At 40.5% G+C, this 24026-nt stretch overlaps 1 protein-coding gene across 2 annotated transcripts; it reads right to left on the reverse strand.

Moving 5' to 3' along the window:
• Nucleotides 1-2363: 2363 nt before the first annotated feature.
• TMEM106B (transmembrane protein 106B) lies at nucleotides 2364-21884 on the reverse strand. Of its 2 annotated transcripts, XR_007766063.1 has the most exons (9): nucleotides 21843-21884; nucleotides 18317-18538; nucleotides 15500-15563; nucleotides 14097-14256; nucleotides 13139-13279; nucleotides 13001-13050; nucleotides 8954-9007; nucleotides 6542-8204; nucleotides 2364-3837 (listed from the first exon to the last, which is right to left on the reverse strand). XR_007766063.1 is itself a non-coding variant. In XM_050892086.1 (8 exons), the coding sequence occupies exons 2-8, from the start codon at nucleotides 18534-18536 to the stop codon at nucleotides 8066-8068; spliced, it is 828 nt and encodes a 275-aa protein (XP_050748043.1). In that variant the 5' UTR covers nucleotides 18537-18538; nucleotides 21843-21884; the 3' UTR covers nucleotides 2364-8065. The 2 variants fall into 2 exon arrangements, 1 of the variants encoding a protein (XP_050748043.1); XM_050892086.1 differs by having other exon boundaries at nucleotides 2364-8204.
• Nucleotides 21885-24026: the final 2142 nt, after the last annotated feature.

The raw sequence follows: 24026 nt of genomic DNA on the forward strand, positions 1-24026 counted from the left end.
CCTCCAAAACTCATGAAAAACAGTCAGTAGGTCTCTACCTATTGTTTTTCTAGATATTATCATCTGTCAAGGTAACCCTTATATCACTCCTCTGACCAGTACCAGAACAATAGTCTTGTGGTATGATTGTCAGAAGAAAAGTCAGACAAAGGCAAATTACGTTCATTTCTCAACCTCAACTATATTGCTAGGGCTGCTAGAAGTATTACTTCCTAAAAACCTCTCAAGAATGATATACATCATTACTTTTCAGATATCTGTAACTGCAGCCAGTGAAATGTTACATTACAGTGATGCTGAAGCTCCTTAATCAAGTTCTAGTTTTACTGTATTAGGTGATTCACTGGCTCATGAAAAAGCAGCTCCATTATGGAGCAGTGTCAGCTCCATAGTGCCCATGACAGCTCATTAAACTGTGTGGCACCTGCTACCCGTGCACAGGAAACACAACTGAGGCATCTCTGCTCTCAGGCTTAAGAGGCAGGGATTCCTGGAGAAGAAGGAAAAAAAAGGGGGGAAAAAAAAAATCAAAACAAAAACGTAGAGGGATCTTTACCTCATCTGACATCAAGAGACTTCTAGCAAAATTAAATGTGTGATTTGGTACTCTTTAAGTTGCCAGATAGACATCATCTTCACACTGTAAGGCAATTAGTGTCATTCATCACAAGCATACCCGAAGTTCTCAGGTGAATGCATTAGCACAATAACATATCCCAAGTATGTGCTCAGTTACAGTTATATAGAAAGCTGTATGAAATTTTGAGAAGTAAAAGGAAAGCAACCTCCAGCTAGCCAGGGAAACCTCCAAAACCTTTCAGAAGTTTCTATCATTGTCAGGTCTTTGAAACTAGGCCATTTTAACATGTCAGATCTTTCAGTAGTAGATGTCAAAACACCTACTTTGGGTGTTCTGGAATAGCAATTTTTAGGTCTTTAAACCTGCCCAAATTCACATTTGTTTACCTATTCCCATCTATCAGTGTATTCCCTTTCAATCCTTCTCACACTCTGCAGGCAGACAAGATGATGTTTGAAATTTGCCTGGTAGGAATTCACCTTTGTACTCCTCTACCTGCTCCTGACAGAAAAAAAACAGGAGAGGAATCCAAATCATGAAGTATTTGGGTCAAATAAAACTGTTCACTGCTGAATATACACTTTTGCCTACCTGTGCCCAGACAGGTAGAACAAGAGAGCAGCAGTTCTTCACGTGTCTCCAAGCTCTTATTTATATATAGTGAAATACTGCTTAAAGGTTACTGTTCTCCAATTTACAGTGTTCAATAAAGGGTTTGTCCAAATAGGAAAGTTTGGACAATGGTTATGACAACTCTGGGAAGGAAAAAGGACTATACGAAAAAGAAAATAGCAAGCATGACTGTGATTATTTTCCCATCTAAACTTAGTTTAAAAAAAAAAAAAAAAAAAGCCTTTTTAAAGAGATCCACAAGCTGAAACAAAACAGCCAAAAACACCCCTACACACTGAGATCCCCATTAGTTACCCATACCAGAAAACCAGTGTAGCAGTCATGAATATACAAGAGGTTTCTCCAGGAGAAACCTTAAAAAACCCACTAAAGTGTTCCAAAACATCTGTGTAAGACTACCTGTAACATCTGAATATTATGAATGTTTTGAATGTTTCAAAGCCATGTTCTTTGCTGTCCAGCTTTTAAAGATTAAAGCTTTTAGGCAATAATGGTTCCTTAAAATAACTGCAAATGGCTGTACCAGGTCTGGCTGGGATGGAGTCCATTTTCTTCATAGCACCCCATATAGTTCTGTGTTTTGGGTTTGTGGCTAAAACAGTGTTGATAACACACCAGTGTTTTGGCTACTGCTGAGCAGTGCTCCCACAGCACAGAGGTTTCCTTTTTCATCGCCACCTCCTCTTTTTTCCCCCTCTCCGCCCAACCCTGCAGTGAGTAGGCTGGGGTTGGTGAATAAGCTGGGGTGGGGACACAGCCAGGACAGATGCCCCAGCTGACCAAAGGGATATTCCATATGGGATCGTGCTCAGCAATAAAAGCTCGGGGAAAGGAGGAGGAAGGAGGGACATTTGGGGTTATGGTGTTTGTCTTCCCATTACAAACACCTGCCTGCTGATAGGAAATAAATTCCTTATTTTGCTTTGCTTGTGCACAGAGCTTTGCTTCCCCTATTAAACTGTCTTTATCCTGACCCATGAGTTTTCTTGCTTTTGTCCTTTTCATCCTCTCCACCATCCCACCAGGGGGAAGAGTGTATGAGTCGGGGCTCACTTGCTAGCTTGGGTCAAACCACCACAACAGCCTAGGGTTTTAACTCGGTTACTTTAGTAGTGCAGTCAGACAACAGTAAGTTACTCACATATGGTGCTTGGCTTTTAGATACTCCAGTTTATTACAGACTTAACACAATAAGGCATAGTATCAAAAAAAGTAGATTGCCAATAGTTACAAAAATTGAAATACCATTGAAAATACATGAAAGCTTGTGGGAAAAATATGGGGAGACAGGAAGAAAACTTGTGGGAGACAGGGAAGGAAGAGAGAAAAATAAGTCAGTTTAAAAAAAGAAATCCATGACCCAAGCATTTTTTAAATAGAAAATTTAATATCATTCTTTGAGTCAAACAATCCTGTCTAGAAACATATTCATAATGAAGTTAACTCCAGATTTTGAGCCTCTAAACAAGATCCCTTGTCCCAGTTAACTTACATTAAGATAGCTTCTGTGTCGTACAAGTCATTCCCAAATACCCCTTGACTTCTAGAGTGTTTATCATGCTTAAGTTGATAGATTGTTTGCTACACAGTTACAAGAACAACAGTTTACAATTCTTAAGTTACAAAAATAGTTATCACTCATGAGTATTTCTATACATATCTCAAGCTATTATATGCACACTCTGTACAGTGGATGTTAACAGTGGTTAAGTTTGCTTCCTTAAACAAAACAAAAAGAACTAAATCACTGACAGTCAGACCCAGGATACTCAGGCACCATAATATACTTGCATGTCTGACACTAAATATCCCTGCCCATGCAAAGCAAAAGCAGTTTCAGTACCCAAAAGACTTGTGCATCCAGGTTGTAAGACCCTTATGATGGTTGGTGGAAGAGGACAGTATGAGGATCAGTATGTTACTGCCACTGAGCGGTCTCACACTACCCTGTAGGGCCCGACACTAACTCTAATTGTAGAGATTCCTTGCAGACAACTGTTCCTGTCCAACAGGCCTGCCTATAGGCAGAAAAGCAGGTTTACATGGCAAAAGCTGTAGGGCGGCAGAACAAACTACTCCAAACTACACCTCTGGTAATGACCAAAATTCCCCAGCTAAAGGTAAAACAGGAAGGTGACTTCTCAAGTAGACAAAAAGTGGATGTTTTTGCCATACCCAAATTATTGTTTTCAACATGTTTTGGTTGGGTTTTGGCTTGGGTTTTATTCCTCCCCCCGGAAAGCCAAAAAAACCAATCTAGATTTTTTAGCATGATCAGGGCCAACACTAACAAATATTTTGCTGGTTGCTGTAGTCCATTATTGAAGTATGTTGGTTGCACTTACATTACTTATCCTTCCCTTTCAGAAGTAACAGTAAGCATGGAAGCATTGCTAGGGTTGTAGCATTTTGTTAGACAGGCAAGTAAAAAATTTAGTTCTTAGAGGTATTACTGCTAGTCTTATCTCTTAACTCTTGAAGTCCAGTCCAATTGATGTTAAGCTGCCCAACTCTGAAACAAGTCACCCATTTCAGAAGATGCTGTCTGGGAACAGACAGATGGCCCACTACAGATTTGGGGGGTGGGAAGAAAAGCAAAACCACAAGTAACTCCCCCATCGCCACTACAAAAAAAAAAAAAAAGGAAGCCTTAAGTGCTGAATAAGAAATAACATTGTTTTTCTTTTAACATTTTCTGAATCTAGAAATCTCTGTCATATTACTCCAGGCACCATCCTTTCCATCATGAGGGCACAAGACTTCAGTCAGATGGTTAAAGACCCTAACAGTTCAATCCAAGCAGTTACAGATTCAGTGCTTAAACAGTTAGCTTTATACACCACAGGCTAAAAAGCCCAGTCATGTTTGCAATGTACTACTATGACAAAATTTATTCACTTGCAGAACTTCAAGGACAATTTGGAGCAAAGTCAACTAAGGCATGTACTTAAGTCTGCCAACATAAGGCTGCAAAATATAAACACCACAACATTAACAGCAAGGTCATGCATACGTCAGAAGTGCATTAAGAACTTCAAACCTATACCACACAGGAAAAAGATAGTTATGCTTGTCTTCACAAAAGATAAAGAATTAAGCAACTATCCCCTCAATATCAAGACGAGTAAACAAATCATGAATGAGCTTCTACAGGCTTTTCCTCACACCAGGAATTCAAGAGTAAGTGTCAGGTACTACGTTTTTTAGTAAGAGCACTTCCCTTTAAATCTCTCCAAATGGATATTTGATGGTTAGATCTTTGAGTTTGTTTGGTGGCTTCATTCATTCATTTATTTTTAAAGCATCATATTTAAAATGTAAAATAATTTTGTTCTCCAGGTCAGAATGGCCAAATAGCCAACATTTTTATGCATTTAAGTGTTCCATATTAATTTACCTTAAGTTATAATCTTGAAATTTTACAGTTATTCTATAGAGAATACACTAACTTTTGTTTTCCAATTGTGCCATTACAGTGCAACATCTGGACCACTGTTTTAAGAGATAACTAACAGCCTCCATTTTAAAGTGCAACAGGTTTTAGTACAGGAATTGCTACAAAAAAATCCAAGTGAAAAGAATTATACTAGAAATAAGTCCCTTGAAACACAACACTACAATGCCAGTATATATATATTCGATAGTATTTGAAGATTATAGGGAAGTTACAAGTGAAATATGAATCACTTCAGAAGTCCTTCAGAAGCCATCTGACACATAGGAAAACAAACCAGAAAAAAATTACGATTCTTCAAGCTGACCTTCTGGAAAGAATTTGTACTTACTGATTTACAGTGAACTGAAAGGCTTGCCTTTTTTATTTTAAAATCAAGATAAAAAATAAACGTGAAGTAATTACAGGTCTGTCACTTGGATCTATTCTCATAGCTTGTTTACAAAGTTATACAAGTTAATACTGGCTTCCCTTGCTCCCTTAGCATGTTTCCAAGCTCAGCCACAGAAATCAAGTCTAAGTTAAGTTAACACATGCTTATCTGACAAGGTGTTATATTAAAATTAGTAGTTAAATTCAAATACTTGCCTTGTTTGGTTAGTAATATGCTGACAGTTTTGCAAGGACATACTAGCGCATGCAGAACCTTAAGCCTCTGATTCTCCTGTAACTGACTTAATTTGAGGATTCATCAATAGGATCTTTACCCCACCCTTTATTTTTTAAGATGAGAACTCTTAGTCATTCAGTAAGTCTACTACAAATTGATGGTGTTAAAGTTTACATCCTTTAAATATCCCAGATGACAGACATTAAGAGTTGTATCTTCCCCCTTCCGCCACATACATGGAAAAGAATAATTCCACTCACAATTCTTTAAATTAGCCAATACCAAGCATTTCACACAATGTAAGATCCACAGATTTAAGTATTTTGCTCAGCATGTCTGCCAAACTTTCAAAGGTCAGTTTGAGTCTCAACACTGTGTAACAGTGTAAGCTCCCCTCCCATGCTTGTTCAAGCAGCATTCACTACTGTCACCAAATAATTTTATCATTGTGCCATTCCAGTTATTTTAGATTACCTTTTATCCTTTGAAGAAAAATTTGTGTTAAATTGCTATAAATATCTGCCTAGAGCTGTTTCCTTCTTTTCCTACTTTAAAAAACACCACAAAACAGCAAACCGCAAACAAACAAAACCAACACTCTAGGTGTAAATACTTAGGCCTAGAAGAAAAAACTCCTATCACTTGCTGGCAGACTTCAGATCTGACATGACTTAAACCAGAATTCTCTCCCTACTCCCCAATATAAGCAAAACTTTCTACAACAGATAACATAGAAGAGTTTACCTCTCTGCTTCTAGCCAACTCCCCACTATCCTGGTCTTTAGTTATCACCTGTATCTTTTCAGACCATCAGACAAGCTTCTGCATGCGATTTATCAGCCACAGGACTGAACCTCATCTATCCTCTAGGAAGACCAGAGTCAATTGGGAACTGGTTTCCCTTATGATTCTAAGCTGGAATAAAGAATGCTTACTTTTAAGTGCCCAGATTCAAGAATAATTTTCAGAACGTAACTACAGTAAGTCATCAGATTGACTATTCCAGTTCCAGAAGTTCTCCAAAGCCAAAAGCTGACATCTTCATCTTATCAACAATTATATGAAACTGACAGTTTAGGTTCCAAAATTTTTCATAAACATTCAGAATAAGAGCTCATAGCAATTCAAACAGAGGAGGGTTTTTTTGTATGGTTACTTAATTTCTTTTAAATCAGTCTTACATCATTGATATTCTTTTCCCCATCCACCCAATTAGGTCCACCTGAGAAAGGCCGATAAAGAAAAGAGTAATATAGACATGTACCTTCACTGAAGTACTGGAGCATAAGAGATTGTTAGTTGCAAGAAGTTACTCAGCAGCCTTTTTCCATAGTGTTTATTGCTAATTCATTTTATATAGCTTATTTCCAGGAGATGGGCAGCATAAAAACCGCAATATCTATTTTAAAAAATATATTAGTCATTACAATGCAACAAGTCTCAATAGTACCTTCTTACAGCTGCATCTTATCTAATTCAGAAATAAAACAATCCTGATCTAGTTAATTAGAAGGTTTTGTACCTAACCCTTAGAACAGTCAGCCTTCAGAAGTCAAGCAACTTTGGACCCAAAATTTAAAATCACCATGTTTGATAACAACCCCAGAAATTCTCACTGTGCAAACTATTCTACTGAAACTATTTAATAGCTTTGTTATAAGTCAGTCTCAAGATTACATCAGCATTTACTCTTACAGAAAGAATTACTTTATTCTCCCTTACATAATTTTGATGTGATCTGTGAGTGCTCTGGAGATTCAGATAACTACTGCATTGCTTACTGAGCCTGTGCACTAAATATACACACTCCAACATACTAACACTTATAAGTAGCTTAAATACACAGTATATTAAAACAATAAAAATGATGAAAATTTACATCAAGCTGCCCAAACCCATGCTCAAACAATTTCCCACCTAGTTCCAACTGCACAATCTTGATTTTAATAGCTGTACTCAAAAGTTTACAACAAAACAAAGTAGAAAGACACTGTCAAAGTCTTCACCCATTCATTTCCTATAGTCTTGATTTTTTCTTTGTCAGTAATGATTCTGGGGGTTGTTTTTAAACCCAACTTTAAATCTAACAACATACATTCTCCTTACAACATCCCAGAGGTAGCAGGGGGGAATATGAATGAAAAGATGCCAGATTCTAGAAGTTGCACATTCAAGTATAGTGTCATCCAAGAGAGCTTTCCTGGCTTTCACAGACTGCATGTCACCTCTAATCATGTATAGCAAACGAAAAGTAGAATCCCAAAATAAAGAACTATCGCCACTGGGTTACTAATAAAAGTTTCACACCCAGATACCTCAAAGTAATCTTGTTACTTAAGCAGTAATACTGCCAGTTTCAATAGTCAAATATCAAGAACTGCAGTATAAACTTAAGATTTATGAGTATCAATTTTTCTAAAATGCTCATTAGTGACACATTTCACCTAAACACAGACATACACACAGTTACTCTAAGTTGATGTACCACACTGTAAGGAAAGGTCTCAATTCAGTTCAAGAATCTGTTATTCCCCCTCTCCCTCCCATCACACAACTTGACAGAAGTGCTTACAGTAATAGAAAGCAAACAGAAGGGGAAAACACAACATTTAACAAGTGCATCTATATACATTTTGCACCTTTTCCCTCTTTGCACCTAAAGTGAACAGGTCACCATGTTCGCTATGCTTTACATGCACATACTCTCCCCTTCACGTAGTACCAGTCCTATTCAAAGGATCTCTGCAAGCATCAACAGCAGTCATTCCACACTAACCAACAGGTGCTTTTATTGCGGAGGCTGAAGTACATTTAAATATTCTGACTGGCCCAGCTGGTAGGTTGTGTTTCCTCCACAGTCCACATACTGGTATCTCTCCTGGGATATTTGCTCAGAGTGGCCAAAGTAAGAGGTTGTCACAGTCACTCTTAAAAAGACAAAGCAGAAGAGATATTTGTTTTGTAAGAGGCTTGAGTTTCCTATTCTAAAGATCAGTGTTTTTACACTACTAGGGTTTTTAAGGAAAAAGTTTTGCAACAAAACAAGTTTTAAATAAGGTTAAAAACAATACTAGTTTACCACTATAGATGTTCTCCATGAAAGACATTTGGTTCCCTGAGCACAGACTTTTTTTCTAAAGAAGATGGTAACGCTGAGGTTTACTCATCAATACTTTGCTTTGCGAGGAGAAAGCAAATAATTAGAGAAGCTACAGCCATGGTTGGTGTACACCTCCCTCCCCCCCCCCCCCCCCCAAAAAAAAGATCCCACCATGCTGCTATTTATGCAATCAGTCATGAAAAGCAGACTCTGGCAGAGTACTAAAGCCTGTAACTACTTCAAGATCATGAAGATCTCGGCAATTTTTCAACAGTGGTTGATACACAAACTCATTTCAAAGTATTTGAGACCTTAGTAGCTCTACGGCTACAGCCCACCTCCAGAGCAGATACAGTAATAACAGTTCCACCTATTCAAGTGTCTTTACACCACCAGAACCTGTCAAAAGACATAGTTGAGTTTCAAGAACTCTGAAGCTACTACTCTAGAAAGCAAGTGATTTCATCTTATCTATGATGCACAGACTCCAAGATTAAGTATTGCTGAGTAATATTTCAATGAGAATTACACGGCTTTTAAAGTTGTTTCCAACAAATAGGAAGTTTCCATACTTACTGCATCATCACTACTATGTTATGCACTTTGATAGATGCTAAAGTACAGAAGTCACTGCAAAAAAGAAAAACAATTGTTAGATTTGCATTGAGCTTTTACAGGTAATTACGTAAAAAGCAAGAGCTGTGGCTTCAACTGGAAATTCTTCTACCTGTGTATATAGAGACTGTAGAGTTGCTAGCAATGGCAACTAAAACACTTGTCGAAAAACACTGCCAGTGACTGTATACTTACCTAGGTCTACTTTTATATACATAGTCTTGCTTTCACATATGCTTGCTTACATGTAATACTTGCCAACAAAAGTGTCCTGTGAAAGCGTTCGCTCCATCTTTCAGAAGCTAACCAAAATTAACCTGAACCACTACATTAAAGCATGTCGATAATCACTTTGTCACTGATGAAGACTTTTACTATGAAGGGATATAGACATAATTTGCTGCAATTTCACTTCATGTGAAATTTATATATAGAAAGGAAAATTTACAACAAAAAGATCAGTGTTATGCCAACTTCAGCATCTTTTCATGTAAAAGCAGCAATTTCTGCGAAGAAAGTCCTGAAGTCTTGCTATTCTTGCTCAAAAAGTATCAAGAATATAGGAAAGTCCCTTTTTTTTTTCCCCCCTCACTCATCCACTTCTGTATTACGCCAAGTGACTGTCGTGGTTTGACCCCAGTCAGCAACTAAGCACCATGCAGCCGCTCATCCCTCCCCCCTCCCAGTGGGATAGGGAGGAGGATTGGGAAAAAAAAAAAAAGTAAAACTCATGGGTTGAGATAACAACAGTTTAATAACTAAAGTAAAACAATACACAATACTAACTAATAATAAAAAAAATATAATAATAGTAATGAAAAGGAATATAACAAAAAAAAAGAGAAATAAAACCCAAGAAGAGACAAGTGATGCACAATGCAATTGCTCACCACCCGCTGACCGATGCCCCAGAAGCGATTGGCCCCTCCCGGCCAACCGTCCCCCGTTTATATACTGAGCATGATGTTCTATGGTATGGAATATCCTTTTGGCTAGTTCGGGTCAGCTGCCCTGGCCATGCTCCCTCCCAGCTTCTTGTACACCTGCTTGCTGGCAGAGCATGGGAAACTGAAAAATCCTTGACTTCGGATAAGCGCTACTTAGCAACAACTAAAACATCAGTGTGTTATCAACATTATTCTCACACTAAATCCAAAACACAGCACTGTGCCACCTACTAAGAAGAAAATTAACTCCATCCCAGCCAAAACCAGGACAGTAACCTTTAACTAATCTGCAGAGATTTTAAAGTCAGAGTTACTGTTCTCTTGCGAGATACCCTTTTCAGACTTACATTTTCTGACATGCACCTACATACCAGTTATACAGAGCAGTATGTAAGTGTATACTTCCCCCCCCTTAAATCAATTGCTCTTGGTCACAAATTTATCAGCTCTGGAATGAAAGGCATGTGATCAGTGCAATAAGATTGCATGGCAGCCACTCACAATATTTGCATGCCATTGTCATTCTTTTCCCCAGCACCAACAAACATATGATGAAGTATTAAACTGTGAATGAACACAGGTGATCCAAATTGTACGAAAATACAAATAGAACAGTTAGGTATTAAAAGTTGTTTTATATTGGTATCTGTAGTAATGACAAATATTTTGATTTTTTTCCTACTAGGCTTAAAACAAGATTTAGTTAGACCATAATGCCAGATATTCTCAGTTATATAGTTTCTAATCCAGAATATAAATATTGCAGAATATTGCAACATAATATAAAGCCAGCTTGTATCCAACAGCACATATGGGCTGACAAGCAGAGAGGTACAACACCAATATACTGGGGTTTTTTTAAGTTCAGATTATCTGGAAATAAATGTTTTCAAAAACCAAAACACACAAACCAACCAACCAAAAAAAACCCAAAAACCAAACACAGGACAAAACTGTAGCTAGGAAACTACATTGAATGTAAACTCCACATTGAGCCAGCTCTCTAAAATAGATGTGTGGAAATGCCCTGTATGATGCTGATTTCATCATACAAGTCTGCTGAATCCAGATGATTGTATGCAGACACGTCAGGTCCCTAAGATCGCCTGTATTCAACCTAAGCTGATTTTACAGGACACATACTTTCCAGGATCCAAACAACTAGCTAGTTATGACTAACACAAGACCTAAACTGAAATGTGATCCACTGTACAACCCCCCAATGCTATAACCCACAATACTATCTGTATTACAAAGATTATCCCAGGGCCTTCACTGGAAAGTTAAGTATTTGCATGTGGAGAAAAACCCCAAACACAGTAACAAATACAAAACCCCACTAAGACCAGCTGAAGCTACGTTGGCTGGGCGTTCAAACTAAGGGAGCTCACTTGCTGTCTCCAGGGTTGCTCCATATAGCAAACCCAGGCTTTCAAGACTCACAATACAGTGAAAGAGCAGAAACCCTTCAACAACAATAACTGTCAACAGGTCAGGGAGGTCAACTGATATCAACTGTGTAACATACAGAAAATCTGGAGAAAATGAACAACTCTAGTTTTGTGTGTGGCTCAAATTGTGTTTAGCACATTTTAAACACATCACAACAAAGCTAGGGAGTGCTATGCACAAGCACCAGGACCTTGCTGTATCAGCCTGTACAAGAACTTAGATCCTTAACTGACAGAAGCTTCTATAGTTATGGGCCTCTTATTACCAGTTATAGCCCATGCTTAGCGTCACTGTGCTGAAGCAATGACTATTTTCACATGCATACAAATCACCCATTAGTCTGCTCTTCTAGTAACGTTCACAAACACTTGCTGTCCTGAAGGAGGGTAAGTCCACATTACAGACTACTGGCACTGACACACGACAGTTTCTCTGCCTCTACTCCAAGACTGCACAATCTACCTCTGAGCTGGATCAGCAAGCGCATCATCATTCCACACTATTGCCAAGGCTGCAGCTATCAAGCAGAAGAGCCTGAAATCCATTCAGTTCAGGCCGCAGGCAGAGCAGCTCTTGCCTGTCTGCATCTCCCCACACATCCAAAGTCATCCAGGTTTTTCCTAAGGTTAGTCACCAGCTTGCAGGTAAAAGTTGCAGCTATTGTTGGGAACAGACTCTCAGTAGCATGACTGGAATCAAGGCCACAGTACTGACCATGAAGGAAGTTTCAATGCATTATTGCACTAAAAGCACTTCTAGGTAGGTATTAGCATGAGTTCTATGAAGGCCACATTTATTTATTCCTCATGCATCCAAAGGGTTAGCAGATTCACAGGATTCAGTGTTTACATAAAGCTAACTTATGTGCTTTTAAGATGTGACAGAAGTACACCACTTTCTGCTTATTTAAAGTTAGTGCCTAGTTTGCTATTTCATACCTTTTTCAATTTATTTTAACACTTCAAAGCTAAAGGGTTCCCTCCCAGCCCAAAGGCACTGGCATCCACTGGAACTGCACACAGCCCTGAAGTCTCAATAGTTAACTCTTTCTGTTCAGTCTGCATTTCAGTGTAAGAGAACTAACATTTGGTTTTGTTACCAAGATGTACTGAGCTAATAGTCACGTTGGTCAAATGAACTTTCAGAAGCTATGAATAAAACCGCTTAAAGGACAGGCTGTAAACACTGCTTAATGTTGTATACACATGGTCTGAAGAAAAGAAATACAAATTAGCCTCTAATTTCTATAGAATTAAACACATATTCCCTCTACTGCCAGAGAAATTTGTGGGAAAGTTATTAGAGAACTTGTTGGGGAACACACGTGCACTTTCACCCCCGAAAGCTGCGGGTCCTAGCTATTACCAAGGCCTAAAACATTGGGACAGAGATACCATTCAAAGTGCTGAGAGCCAGGTATAGCAAACCACTATATGAAACTATTGAAACAACCATGGTTTAACTATTTTTCAGTACTATTAAACTCACACAAAGAAAATGCCACAACATCTCTGCAAATACATTTCTGCTGACTTTGAAAAAAGGCGTTTTTAGCACCATTGTCATTTTTAATAAGACCCATGTGATATTTAGAGGTGAGTACACTTACAACATGTAGCTCATTTCATCTTGTATGACTGTGGGCACCATATAGTCAATCTAAAAAAAAAAAAGCAAAGAAAACAGATGAGTAGATTTATATATGCAGATTAACACGTATTCAACTTTGAAAGCCTATCCTATTTACCTGTTTCATATCCAGAGGACCAATGTTGGTGATGTTGTTTAGCCGTGCTTTGCCAATAACTGTTTTTGAAAACTGAACTTGGGCTGTGATATTTGCCACTTCAACAGAGTAATAGTTGTTGTTCGTTATATTTAGTGTGTTCTGAAAAAAACCAAAACAAAACATTAACAGCTATCCATTCTGTGCATCTTGATGAGCACACAATTTTGAAATTTGTGCCTGAGACAGTAATACTTGAAATTATGCAAGTATATTTTTTCCTGCCTTCTAGGACTGGGGGCGGGGGGGGAAGGGGGTAAGGGACCATCACTTAACCCCTTTCTCCATTTTTTTCGTGAATATATTGAGCAGCACAAACTTCTGCACAACTTCCCTGGTGACCACCCTCCACTGCAAATACTGCATTTCTTCCTATCCTCAATTATTTCTTTCAGGAAACTTAGCTATCATAGGACCCTTTTCTCCCATGGCTGCTTTGCTTTATTTAAAATGAAAAAGTCTTTAGGCAATCCTGTATCAACTGCATTACCAAGGAGTCAAGAAGCATGTGGAAAGAACTCCTTTAAGTTTTAAGGTTGATAAGAAATCATTTTTCCTCAAAACCAATTTTGACAGATGCATAATACCAGGGCAGCACTTAATAACATTCCTACACACACACACTACATTTCACTCATATTCCAAAAATAATGCAGAGAACTTCAGAGTCACTGTTCCCATGAAAACAGAAGACCTAATGGTAGCTTGCAACTACACCTCTATTAGCTACAGCGACAAGAACCAGCCACAGCAGGTCCAGTTACATTTTTCAAACTTGTCATTGTATCTGCTTGTGTTACTTAAGGCACCAATTAAGCTTACCAGCTAGACCACAATTTCTATGTATATTAAACTGTCACAGTAGTATCTCTTGTTGCATTTATCCATTACAAACATCCAAACAGATAGCTAGACTTACCGTAATATTTAGATATATTATACGTCTACCCTGTTCATAAGTGACATATACTGACTTCACACCAATGTATTCAACGTCGATTGAGCGAGGAAACAAGAAGAATACAGCCAGCCCAGAAAGCAGTAAACATACAATTACAGAAGCAGTCACATAGAGCTTTCTGGAGAGAAAAAAAAGAGTACATTTCAGAGTCAAAAAGCACTTTAAACAACAGTGGCTTATTATTTTCTTTTAAGTGATGAGGAGCATGACCAGTCAATACAACTAGTTCAGTCTATTTCTAGCTTCCATTAGCTTCCAAAGGGGGAGGCTGCACTTCACGTCTATGTCTCAAACAGGAGATGCTACTCTTGTACATACATCACAAATCAAGTTTCAAAACATGGGGTTATCTCAACATTTGTAACTTAAAGAGGAAAATGGAAGAGGTGAATATTTATGTGCTTTGAAACATAAGCATTTCCTCTTAAAATTTATTTATAGCAGAACTTCTGTCATTCTGCAAGACTCTTGCACAACACACCCAGAAAGAGGAATAAAGCTCTTATACAGGATTCTTTGTCATAAAAGCCTTTCAGGGAAAGTGTTAGACTCCTGCTAAGGAACAGGAAAGTCACAATTAACCTAAGGTGTGTGTGTGATAATAAGAAAATACACAAATAAAAGGCTCTACTGAAGCTCCATTTTTCTCAAAATTAGAACATTAAAGTAATATGTTTCAAATTTGTACTACTATTACATCAGATAATATGATCCAGGATAGTATTATGTGAAGTTACTGTATTTTTTTTTCTGGCATTCATTTTTGTTTACTACAGAAACATCCAAACATTAAGGAAAAAAAAAAAACAAAAAGTGTCAGAACAAGAAGCCCTGAGCAATGTAATTAAACCTTTAAGTAGATACTAGAAAAAACAAATTTAAATATGCTACATCAGAATGATGAATTAATTGATTTTGCTAGCTGCTCAGAGCTTTACAAATGAATTTCTAGGTGACTTATTTTGCAGTAGTGGCCCAAGGAAGTTATCACTTTACTCAGACTTTAACACTGAAGATGTATCTGCTTAGATCAATTAAGATGCTACAGAGATTGATAAATACTTACATAATTACCGTAGAAATTCAGATAAATATCTACATGAGATCATACAGTATTACTTAGCTTCGTAAGACATACTGTGATGGGAGTATGCACACCTGTTAATAAATAACTCTCCCAGAGTTAGAGGTTAAGGCTGGTATTACTCATGAGCAGGGTTCTTTCAATACTGAAAGCAAGAAAACATTCCAGTGATTTTCGCTTGATTCTTCTTAACACTATCTCCTTTAAATTGCTGAATTTTAACTGGAAGAGAAGAATTAACTGTAGATTCACGTATCACAACTAACTATTAACTTACGTTCTTCTTGGCCTCAGTCTTTGATCACTGTATGGAATTAATGCTACCAGCTGATTTTCCTGCCCTGGAAACAAAAAACACTCTTTCAGAATTTAAACAAACAAAGTATTGTTGCAGTTACTTCAAACAAAGAGTGCCCGTTATAACTTAATGGCACCAAAGAACAAACACTAAAGATAAACATTTAAATTCCAGGTAACAACTCAAGTAGAATACTACTGTAGCTTATGTCACTTTCTCAAATAGAGCCCGGCTTACACAACACGGAGAGGAAAACACACCAAGCCCACAAAGACCAAAACAGCAACAAATTCTGCCTCTGTGCTGCATACAGGCACAGGAGGTGGCGTGCCTCTGGCACCATTTCCTCCAGAGAAACGGAGGTACGTAACAGCTTCCAGCTCTCTCCGCTAGACCATATAAAGTCATAGGACAAAACATGCAGAAGCTCAGGCAGTAAGAACTGATCCAGAAGGCATTCTACATGTACTCTTCTGAAAAGCAGAAGTCAGGTTTGTTTAAAAAAAAAATACGTGTATCAATTTGGGTGGCTTTGGCAACACAAGTTATACATACACTGCATTCTGGAAATCACTGGTATAATACAACCATTTCTCATGGGACTGAGCTGCAGCACCCTGGAAGTCAAAAAAGTATCAACTGGAATTTCTCCAAGCAACAAGTTACTTCACTAGACAGCATTTTTAAAAGGGGGATATCTTAACAGTAGAAATAAAGAACACTAGCACAGATGAGTTGTCGAAAATACGTGGACTACATCTGCCTGTGTAGCTTTTGCTATTTGCTGTACAAGAAAACAGAATTGAGATTCATCTGTATGAGAACAGAGAGGCCTCAAGACAAAGTCAGATTCGTATTTTTTAAGCCAAATGCAGAATTTGGCCAGCATTATCACTTAGCTAATCAACCACTTCGAAGTGATTCCATGCTGAATCACTAAGCTGAGCAAAGCATGCTAAGCAGGTAGTAGTATGTAACATCAACCTTCTAAAAAACCTCTACCAATTTAAAACAGATTTTCATCTCAGCTTCAATGAAGCATCTTCAGCCTTTGAAGAAAATAGCACAATCCTACTTTCATACTTTATCATACTGAGAAGCTAAAGCTGTCCAAGTAACAAAATACAATTTCATGTGTTTATTATACAGTTTAACCATCATATCATGTGTTACAGTCTTCCCTACGAGTCATGCAGTCATTCTGTGAACACTTAATTTTTCCTCTCTCCCCTCAAAAAGCCAAAACATGATTTTTTTTTTCCTAAAGTACTGAGAAATAATTAAAAAGACAGCCCTATTTGTTCCAATAACTCATTTAAAGTTCTAGCTTTAATCACATTATTTCATTAGAATGTATGGACAACATGCATTTTTAATAATTACTGCAAAATATTTAATAAATTAATTAACTCACATTTGTTTAAGCATTACATCCAAGAATCCTATAGTCAAAAAAATAAGCTTTTGAACATAGGAATCCCACTATTACTGCATTTTAGCTAGCACTGTTTTGAGTAAAACTTGCTATTGATACTATCAAGTATTTCAAGTTAGCAAACTAACAGAACAAACTTCCTTCTCTATAGTCTTTTGGTTAAGATAATTTTTAGTTGCGTAACTTTTCACACTTCAAGTTTGCTGAAGTCAGAGGTACTCAAAGAATACATTGTAGCATAAAGTTTAACAGCTGAAACACTTGATATTTGCAACTGTTTAAATATCCTGTGCCCCCTGCCACTTATTCGGAGGTGAGACAGAAGTATTTGTGAACTATACCAGAACCTTATCCGACTAAAGCACATGCACAAGGACAATATGGCACAGACATCAGTCAATTTTCCCGACCTGCTGGTCAAAGTCAGTTCTGAGCGCTTTTACACCCATTAATCTATTTTGGATAAGAGTTCTGGCAAAAGCAAAGCAGTCCCAAACATGAAACCTTCTCATCAGTTCCTCCCCACCCCGTCGAAGGGAAGATCTTACAGCTGAAGCAGAAGGCTGTGCCTTGGCACACTGCATTTGCCACTCTCCTTTTGCCTAGTTTCAGATATCCTGCATTCTCCTTTCAAAGGTCTCTTCCTAAATAGCTATTCAGGCAGCTTACTGTATAGGAGAGAAGTGTAATGAAGCAGAATGTTTTATTAAAATGAAAAGCAAAGGATGAGGGCAGCAAGCAAACAAAATGGTTAGGCATGAAGACTAACGCTGTGCAGCCTACTACTTCCTGGGGCATCCAGAGACCCTATAGATTTTCAGCTCCCAGCTGGGGTCCTCTGCCTAGCAGGGACAGATGGCACAAAGGGAGGGTAAAGGAAATCGAGGGGCACTGGCAGCAGCGAGGGCAAGAAAATTCACTATAAACAATCAGGGAAAAGGTGTTGTAGCACAGGTCTACTTGTCACTCCCTGTATTTGCAGCTATTTTTGCAGAGTTATATATCGATTCAAATAGTTTAAAATAGGTAGCTAAAAAAAGATGCAATAAAATGTCACAAAAATAAAGGTTTGCAAATTCAACTTGTAAGAGCTAGGGTTATGTATGAATTTAAAGCTGACGAAGCAAGGAACATTGGCATTGTACAGACAAGAGAAGACCCAACAGGTAACAGCCAAAGCTGACTCAATTTGTTTCATTCATCCAGTGTAATCATAACAAAATGCTTATTGCCAAAAAGTCAAAAAGCAGAAAAAGCTTCATCTTGATTAGGAGAGCTATTTGTTATCGATTATTATAGTTACAACTGCACATGGTTATGAGGTAAATTTATAGGTTAAAAGAAGAAATAAGAAAACTTACCTCGTGGAATTCTTCCCGTTCCCTGGCAAGTCGGGCAGGTGACACTGTCTCTTCCTGTAAATTCCACGTAGGGAAACTGCGATACATCGCCACATCTGCCGTCTTCATTGTGCGATTCCGAGTGAACTAACCCATTCCTCATATTATCAGACACTGTGCTTCCATCATAGCCATCTTCCTTGCATGTATGCATAGGCAGGTGAGAAAGTGATTTTCCCATATCTAAAATAAAAGTCAGAAGGAAGTTTTCAGGAAGAAAGATTCAAACATGGCTTGCATTTATTCCTCCACATCAGGTAACTGTTAGTCTATGTTCATTACTCCGACACCACTCCTGTTGCCCTCTTTTCAGATCCCTTAAGACCTGCAAAGCTCTAAGGCCCTGTCAAGATGGAGTCAATCCCAAGCTGTAAGAACCTGAACTAACTGGGAGCTTTGTTCAGACCCTCCAATACGCACAGGTTGAAGGGGGATCAACAAGAGGCTTTTAAGTTAGAAAACTACAACTGCTGGCAAAAGGTTGCAACAGTGTAGCACTGCTTTTCAAAGGATTGTTATTGTACAGACTTTCACACAACACATTAATCTTTGTATAAAAAAAAAAATCAAGACTGGGCTCTAGAAAGCAAGTTTGCAGTTTTCAGTGGATTCTACACACACTACAGACCCAATTCTAATAAGCTTTTTAGGTTGGACTTGTTTTGAGAACATGAGCTCAGCTACTAGTTTCCAAGCTAGAAATACAGATCTCCAGGTGTTTAAACTGATGATTCCCTTTAACTCAAAAGATAACTGATTCACAGGAAAGTCAAGGAAAAAATGGGAGTTACTTTAACATAGCTGCTGGCAATACCTAGCATTTATAAAGACTTGTTAAAAAAAGTATTAATCACAAAAGCATTTTTGCTACCTATGCAAATTTTAAAATTTTCTCATTACTGTAGCTTTTCAGCCATGACACTGAAACTACCTTGAAACACAGAACACTTGAAACTAAAGGCTGTAATGAAGTGATGCAAGTGGAAACCTTCCTAATTTGCAACAGGTGGAAAACAAACTCAAAGTTAAAAAAATAAACCTGTACAGCAGTGGCAATCAGTTGCCCAGCTTATCCCCATAACCCATTTTAGTTACTTAACACAGAGACACCAGCCACTAATTCACCAGTGTCTTGGAGAACAGGATTATTTAAAAAGAGTATACAAAACTTCAGTTTGTCCATCGTAAGTGGTATTTTTGAAGTGGCTGCTAGTAATTATCATGATGGTTCACTGAGAAAGGAAGCCCTAAGAGGAAGATTAAGAGAGCAAACCAAGTCAGAGCATTTTAAACCAACCACTCAAGACAGAACAGAAAGATCTCAAATATGGTGATGGTAACACGAGCAAAACATTAATTCATTATATTGCCACAAAGGCTAGGTGAATGTAGAAGGGGAAAAGTAATTCAACAAATGCCAACCAGTCCCAGTTACTGTTCCAGCAAATATGCAGCATTATTTTATTCATTTAAGTCATTAAATCCTTACAAGAAGGAAAACTATTTATCCTTATGCCGCTACAGCACTTCTTAAACATTCTAAGTTTGGGAGCCATTCAATAATGGAAATCCTTGAATTGAAAATTAAAACTATTGAGCTATTGAAAAAAATTTTCTGAAAAAGCTGTTGACGATTATTCCACATGCGGTTTTTGCTTACTGTTCTCCTTGTAGCTGACCTACAGCCTTTAAGCTACGAAACTTGAGTCTTGCAGCTTATGCAATAGCTGTCACAGTTATAGGTCTGAAAGCTTAGGGATCAATCCCTGGTGCTGTTGTGCTACAACTGTATTCAACTTACCTGCTCTACTGATGGTAGGCTCAGGTTATGTCTACATTAACAACTAAATACAGAACAAGCAGCAGGTCCATAGAAATAAACAGTTATTGAGGATCCAACATCCACAGTCTACTATGCACTATGTTTTTGTGTGTTTATTTCGTACTAGCTCTTGTCTAGACTGACAACACCCACTCACAACTGAAGTGCACCTTCTAGTTTTAGCTTCTTCCAAAAGGAAGTTCACACACTCCCAGATCACACTGTGACATGAACCAAAGTGCAGCAAGCAAGGATGACTGGGAACTCATTTCAAGAGCACACCCTTTATTTGAATTAAAATACTAATGCAGATGTATCCTCCAATGCCAACAGTACCTGAGCTTCAATAATTAGAATTTAACAGTGTTGTTCTACTGCTAGAGACTTAGGAGAGACATGTCTCAGTTCACAAATGAGAAAACAGACAACCACCTTCAAGTGCAATGTGTTCCTCCAACATGCTTCCCCCCCAACCAAGCACTGAACCTTATTACAGCTAACCAAAACTCAAGAACACTTTGTTCTTTTATCCAGCACTTATATGCTGAACAGTAGTAGTTCTGAGAATATATCATCTTTATATGTGACAGCATCTGTACTGTCACCAAAGTCACAAACCCTATTTCCTTAACAGCTGTGCTTTGACCCAGTCTCTCCCTCATAACTGATGTATACACTCCAGTCTCCTTGGACTTGTCTGGAGTTCCCTTGAACACAGAGTCTGTTAGAGTGTGGCAAATTAAAAAATGTAATAAGCGGCTTTTGTTTAAGACTGTGCCCTTCAGCTTGCTATGGCACTGCAGCACAATAGTACATAGACAAAGCCCAAACAATGTCCCAGGCATACAGAACCACCACATCCCGAGTTACGTACAAGACTGGGGGAAAAAGCTTTTTGTTTATAAACTCAGTGAAACTTTATAGCATTAAACTAGATTGTTATACTTCTCCAAAGAGTCAGAGTGGCATTCTTACCCCTTATATGCAAATATATAAACTTGAGGTTACAAACCTACTTCTTTTTCAAAACAGCAAAAGATTTTTAAGTGCGACCATCTTCTGCCCTATCAGCTGTGGCTTAATCACATCGCAAGCTCCTCCAAAACAGCGACAGCTGCGAGATAAGGTGATGACTTGGCAGTCACAGACTCACTCAGCACGGGCAAGCATCTCCAGTGCTGCCTTTCACAACCCCTTTAGATATCCACCTCCCAGACACAGCCTGCTCGGTACGGCTGGCGCTGCCAAAAATACAGGAGTCAAGAACCTCCCTGAGATTTACGGATTTTCTCGCCCGTCAAGCCAGAGCAGCAACTGCTCTCGCAAACATGGCGAAGTTTCCAGCCGGCGGGCGCGGACCGAAGCCCGGCGAGCTCGGCCACTGCCGGGCTGCCCCGGGCGGGCCCCTGCACCGGCCCGGCCGGCGGGCGGGGGTCTCGGCGCGGAGGGGCGCGGGCAGCCGCCCCAGCCGCCCGGAGGTAAGCAAGGCCCCGCCGCGGGCCTGCTCAGGCCTCGCCGAAGCCCACGAAGCACCGCCGCGGCCCCCTGCCCGGCGCCCAGACCTGCCAGGGCCTCGCAGCCACAGGCCGCGCTCCGCCCGGCTCCCGCCCCAGGCCCGCCGCCGCCCCCCGGCTCCCCTCTGCCGCTGAGAGCGGCCCTCCCCACCTGCTCCGCGGGCCGGGCCGGGCCGGGCCGGGGGAAGGCGGGCTGCGCCGAGCACGGAGCGGGGGGGCAGGACCGGAGGTTCCAGGTGCGACGCAGCTGCCCCGGCGCTAAACCCCGGATCCGGGGCGTGCGCAGGCGCAGGGCGGTGGGGGGCGGTACCGCGTGGGTCCCGTCCCGTCCCGTCCCGTCCCGCCGCTGTCGGGGCTGGGCCCGGTTCCCCGCGGGGGCCAGGGTGTCCCCGCCGTTCTCCTCGATGCTGGCCGCCGCCGCCCGGCCGTGCCGCGCCGCACCGCGCCTTCCCTCCTGGTCAGCGGAAGGCTCGGGAATCGCACAGAAACCGCCGTCCCGAGCGTGAGGCGGTGCCCGGGCTGAGGGGTGCTCCCGCACCCCAGAGGTAGGGGCAGAAGCAAGGGTAAGGGACAGGGAAAGCAGGAGATGGCGCAGCCCCTGGCCGCAGCTAAGGGACGGAGGGCAGAGCGGGTTTCCTCCCTAAGTTTCTCTGTCGGCAGTCGTTCGCTGCTCTGCCTGCGGCTGTGTGCGCCCCTTCCTCCCCGTAAGCTCTGCGTTGCGTTAATCGCAGGAAGAAAGCGGGGATTTTTCTTCCCGCAACTGAGTTTACTTCGCGGTACCTTCACAGCCACCATCGGTATTTTCTGTTCCCTGTTTGATAGCTCCGGTGGAAGTAACTCACCACGCTGTGCTCCGGGGGAAACGAGATGCTCGAGCCAGGAAAGCTACGGCAGGTCAGCGAAAAAAGTGTGGGAAACGAGACGCACTGCCACTGCAGTTCAGTTTTATAAGTCATGTCACATTATACCAGGTTACTTGTGCAGCTGATGTTTATTCAGGGCATGGGCAGTGAGATGTTCTCCGAGCAATTTGCCAGAGCAAAATGAAGTCCGTTGGAAGTGAGTAACTTGTGATTGTTGCTCTTCATGGGCCTGCCTCTGGTCCATGAAAACCACTACCCAGTGTCTGTGGCACCACGGGAGACCACTCCTCTGTAGGTGTATGGGGGCACCAAAGGGACAAGAGCTGCACAGAGGGGACAGCTCGGGATGAAGGAGGCTGGGGGACCAGGGAGGAGCTCTGCCCAGTTTGGGAGCCTTGTCCTGGCTGCAGGAATGAATCAGGCTGGGGGAAACCCTGTGATTCACACCACGTGTCAAAGTGCGAGGGCAAGCATAGGGGCAGGGCTTAAGGGAGAGGATAAGGAAGCAAGGTCCTTACCACAACTTGGGGTGATCACGAGGCTGGGGCAGGGCACCAGGCTGCTCCAGAGGCCGGGAGGAGACAGGTTGCCTCCAGCAGCCACCCAGAGCTGGTGCAGGTAAATGATCAGCACAGAAAATAACCTTCCCCCACCCAAACATATGCTCAGAGAAAAAAGGTCTGCATGTATATTTACCTGGGCCAATGCCAGCCCATTTATTCCTTTTATCCTTGGAACTTCCTGGTGTTTTCTGGGAGTTTAAGAGGTCTTGGCTAGCAATAGTTCCTAGCCTTCATTATCCAGTTCAAGTAAAGGAGAGTCCTGCATACTGCTCGCTGGTGGCTTGACTCTGCTTCTCTAGCCAGGCATGGTCAAGCTCCTGACAGTATTGGCAAAAGCTGGCACGTCCCTTGTCCCTCTGGTAGACCTTCATCTGAGTCTTTGGCTCATCACTGTTCAAGGTTCCTGAGGTGCCCGTACAAAGCTCCCTGTGCAGCAAGATTGACCACGGTACTTCGTGGGTTCCTAGCTATAAAATGGTGTGTGTAAGATACCTTGAACAGATCCCTGGCATGCTCAGGACCTATATGGAGTTTGTATCTTGCTTTAGAGCACCAGCAAATGCCAAATGATGTGAATTTGGTAGGCTCAGTCCTGGCTATTAGTTTCACTGGCTATTGGCTTTTGGTTCTGGCTCAACTTTATATTGATCCAAGAAGCACAAAGCACAGTGTGAAAAATAGTCATCACTTTCGCTGTCCCAACAGAAAGAGAGAACACCAAGTCTTTGCCTTTTACATTGTTTTAAATAATTGTGGCAGCCAGGCACATTGACCTGAATCATCACACAACAGGGGACATGCCCGAAAAGGTCTAGCGAAAAGGTCTAGCAAAAAGGTTTTTGGAACAGCTTTGGGAGGTAACACTGAGTTCTGGCAACTCAAAGTTATTCAGTCTGACAAATTCCCTCA

The sequence above is a fragment of the Gymnogyps californianus genome, chromosome 2 (genome assembly GCF_018139145.2).
Source record: "Gymnogyps californianus isolate 813 chromosome 2, ASM1813914v2, whole genome shotgun sequence".
Classification (NCBI taxonomy): Eukaryota; Metazoa; Chordata; class Aves; order Accipitriformes; family Cathartidae; genus Gymnogyps; species Gymnogyps californianus.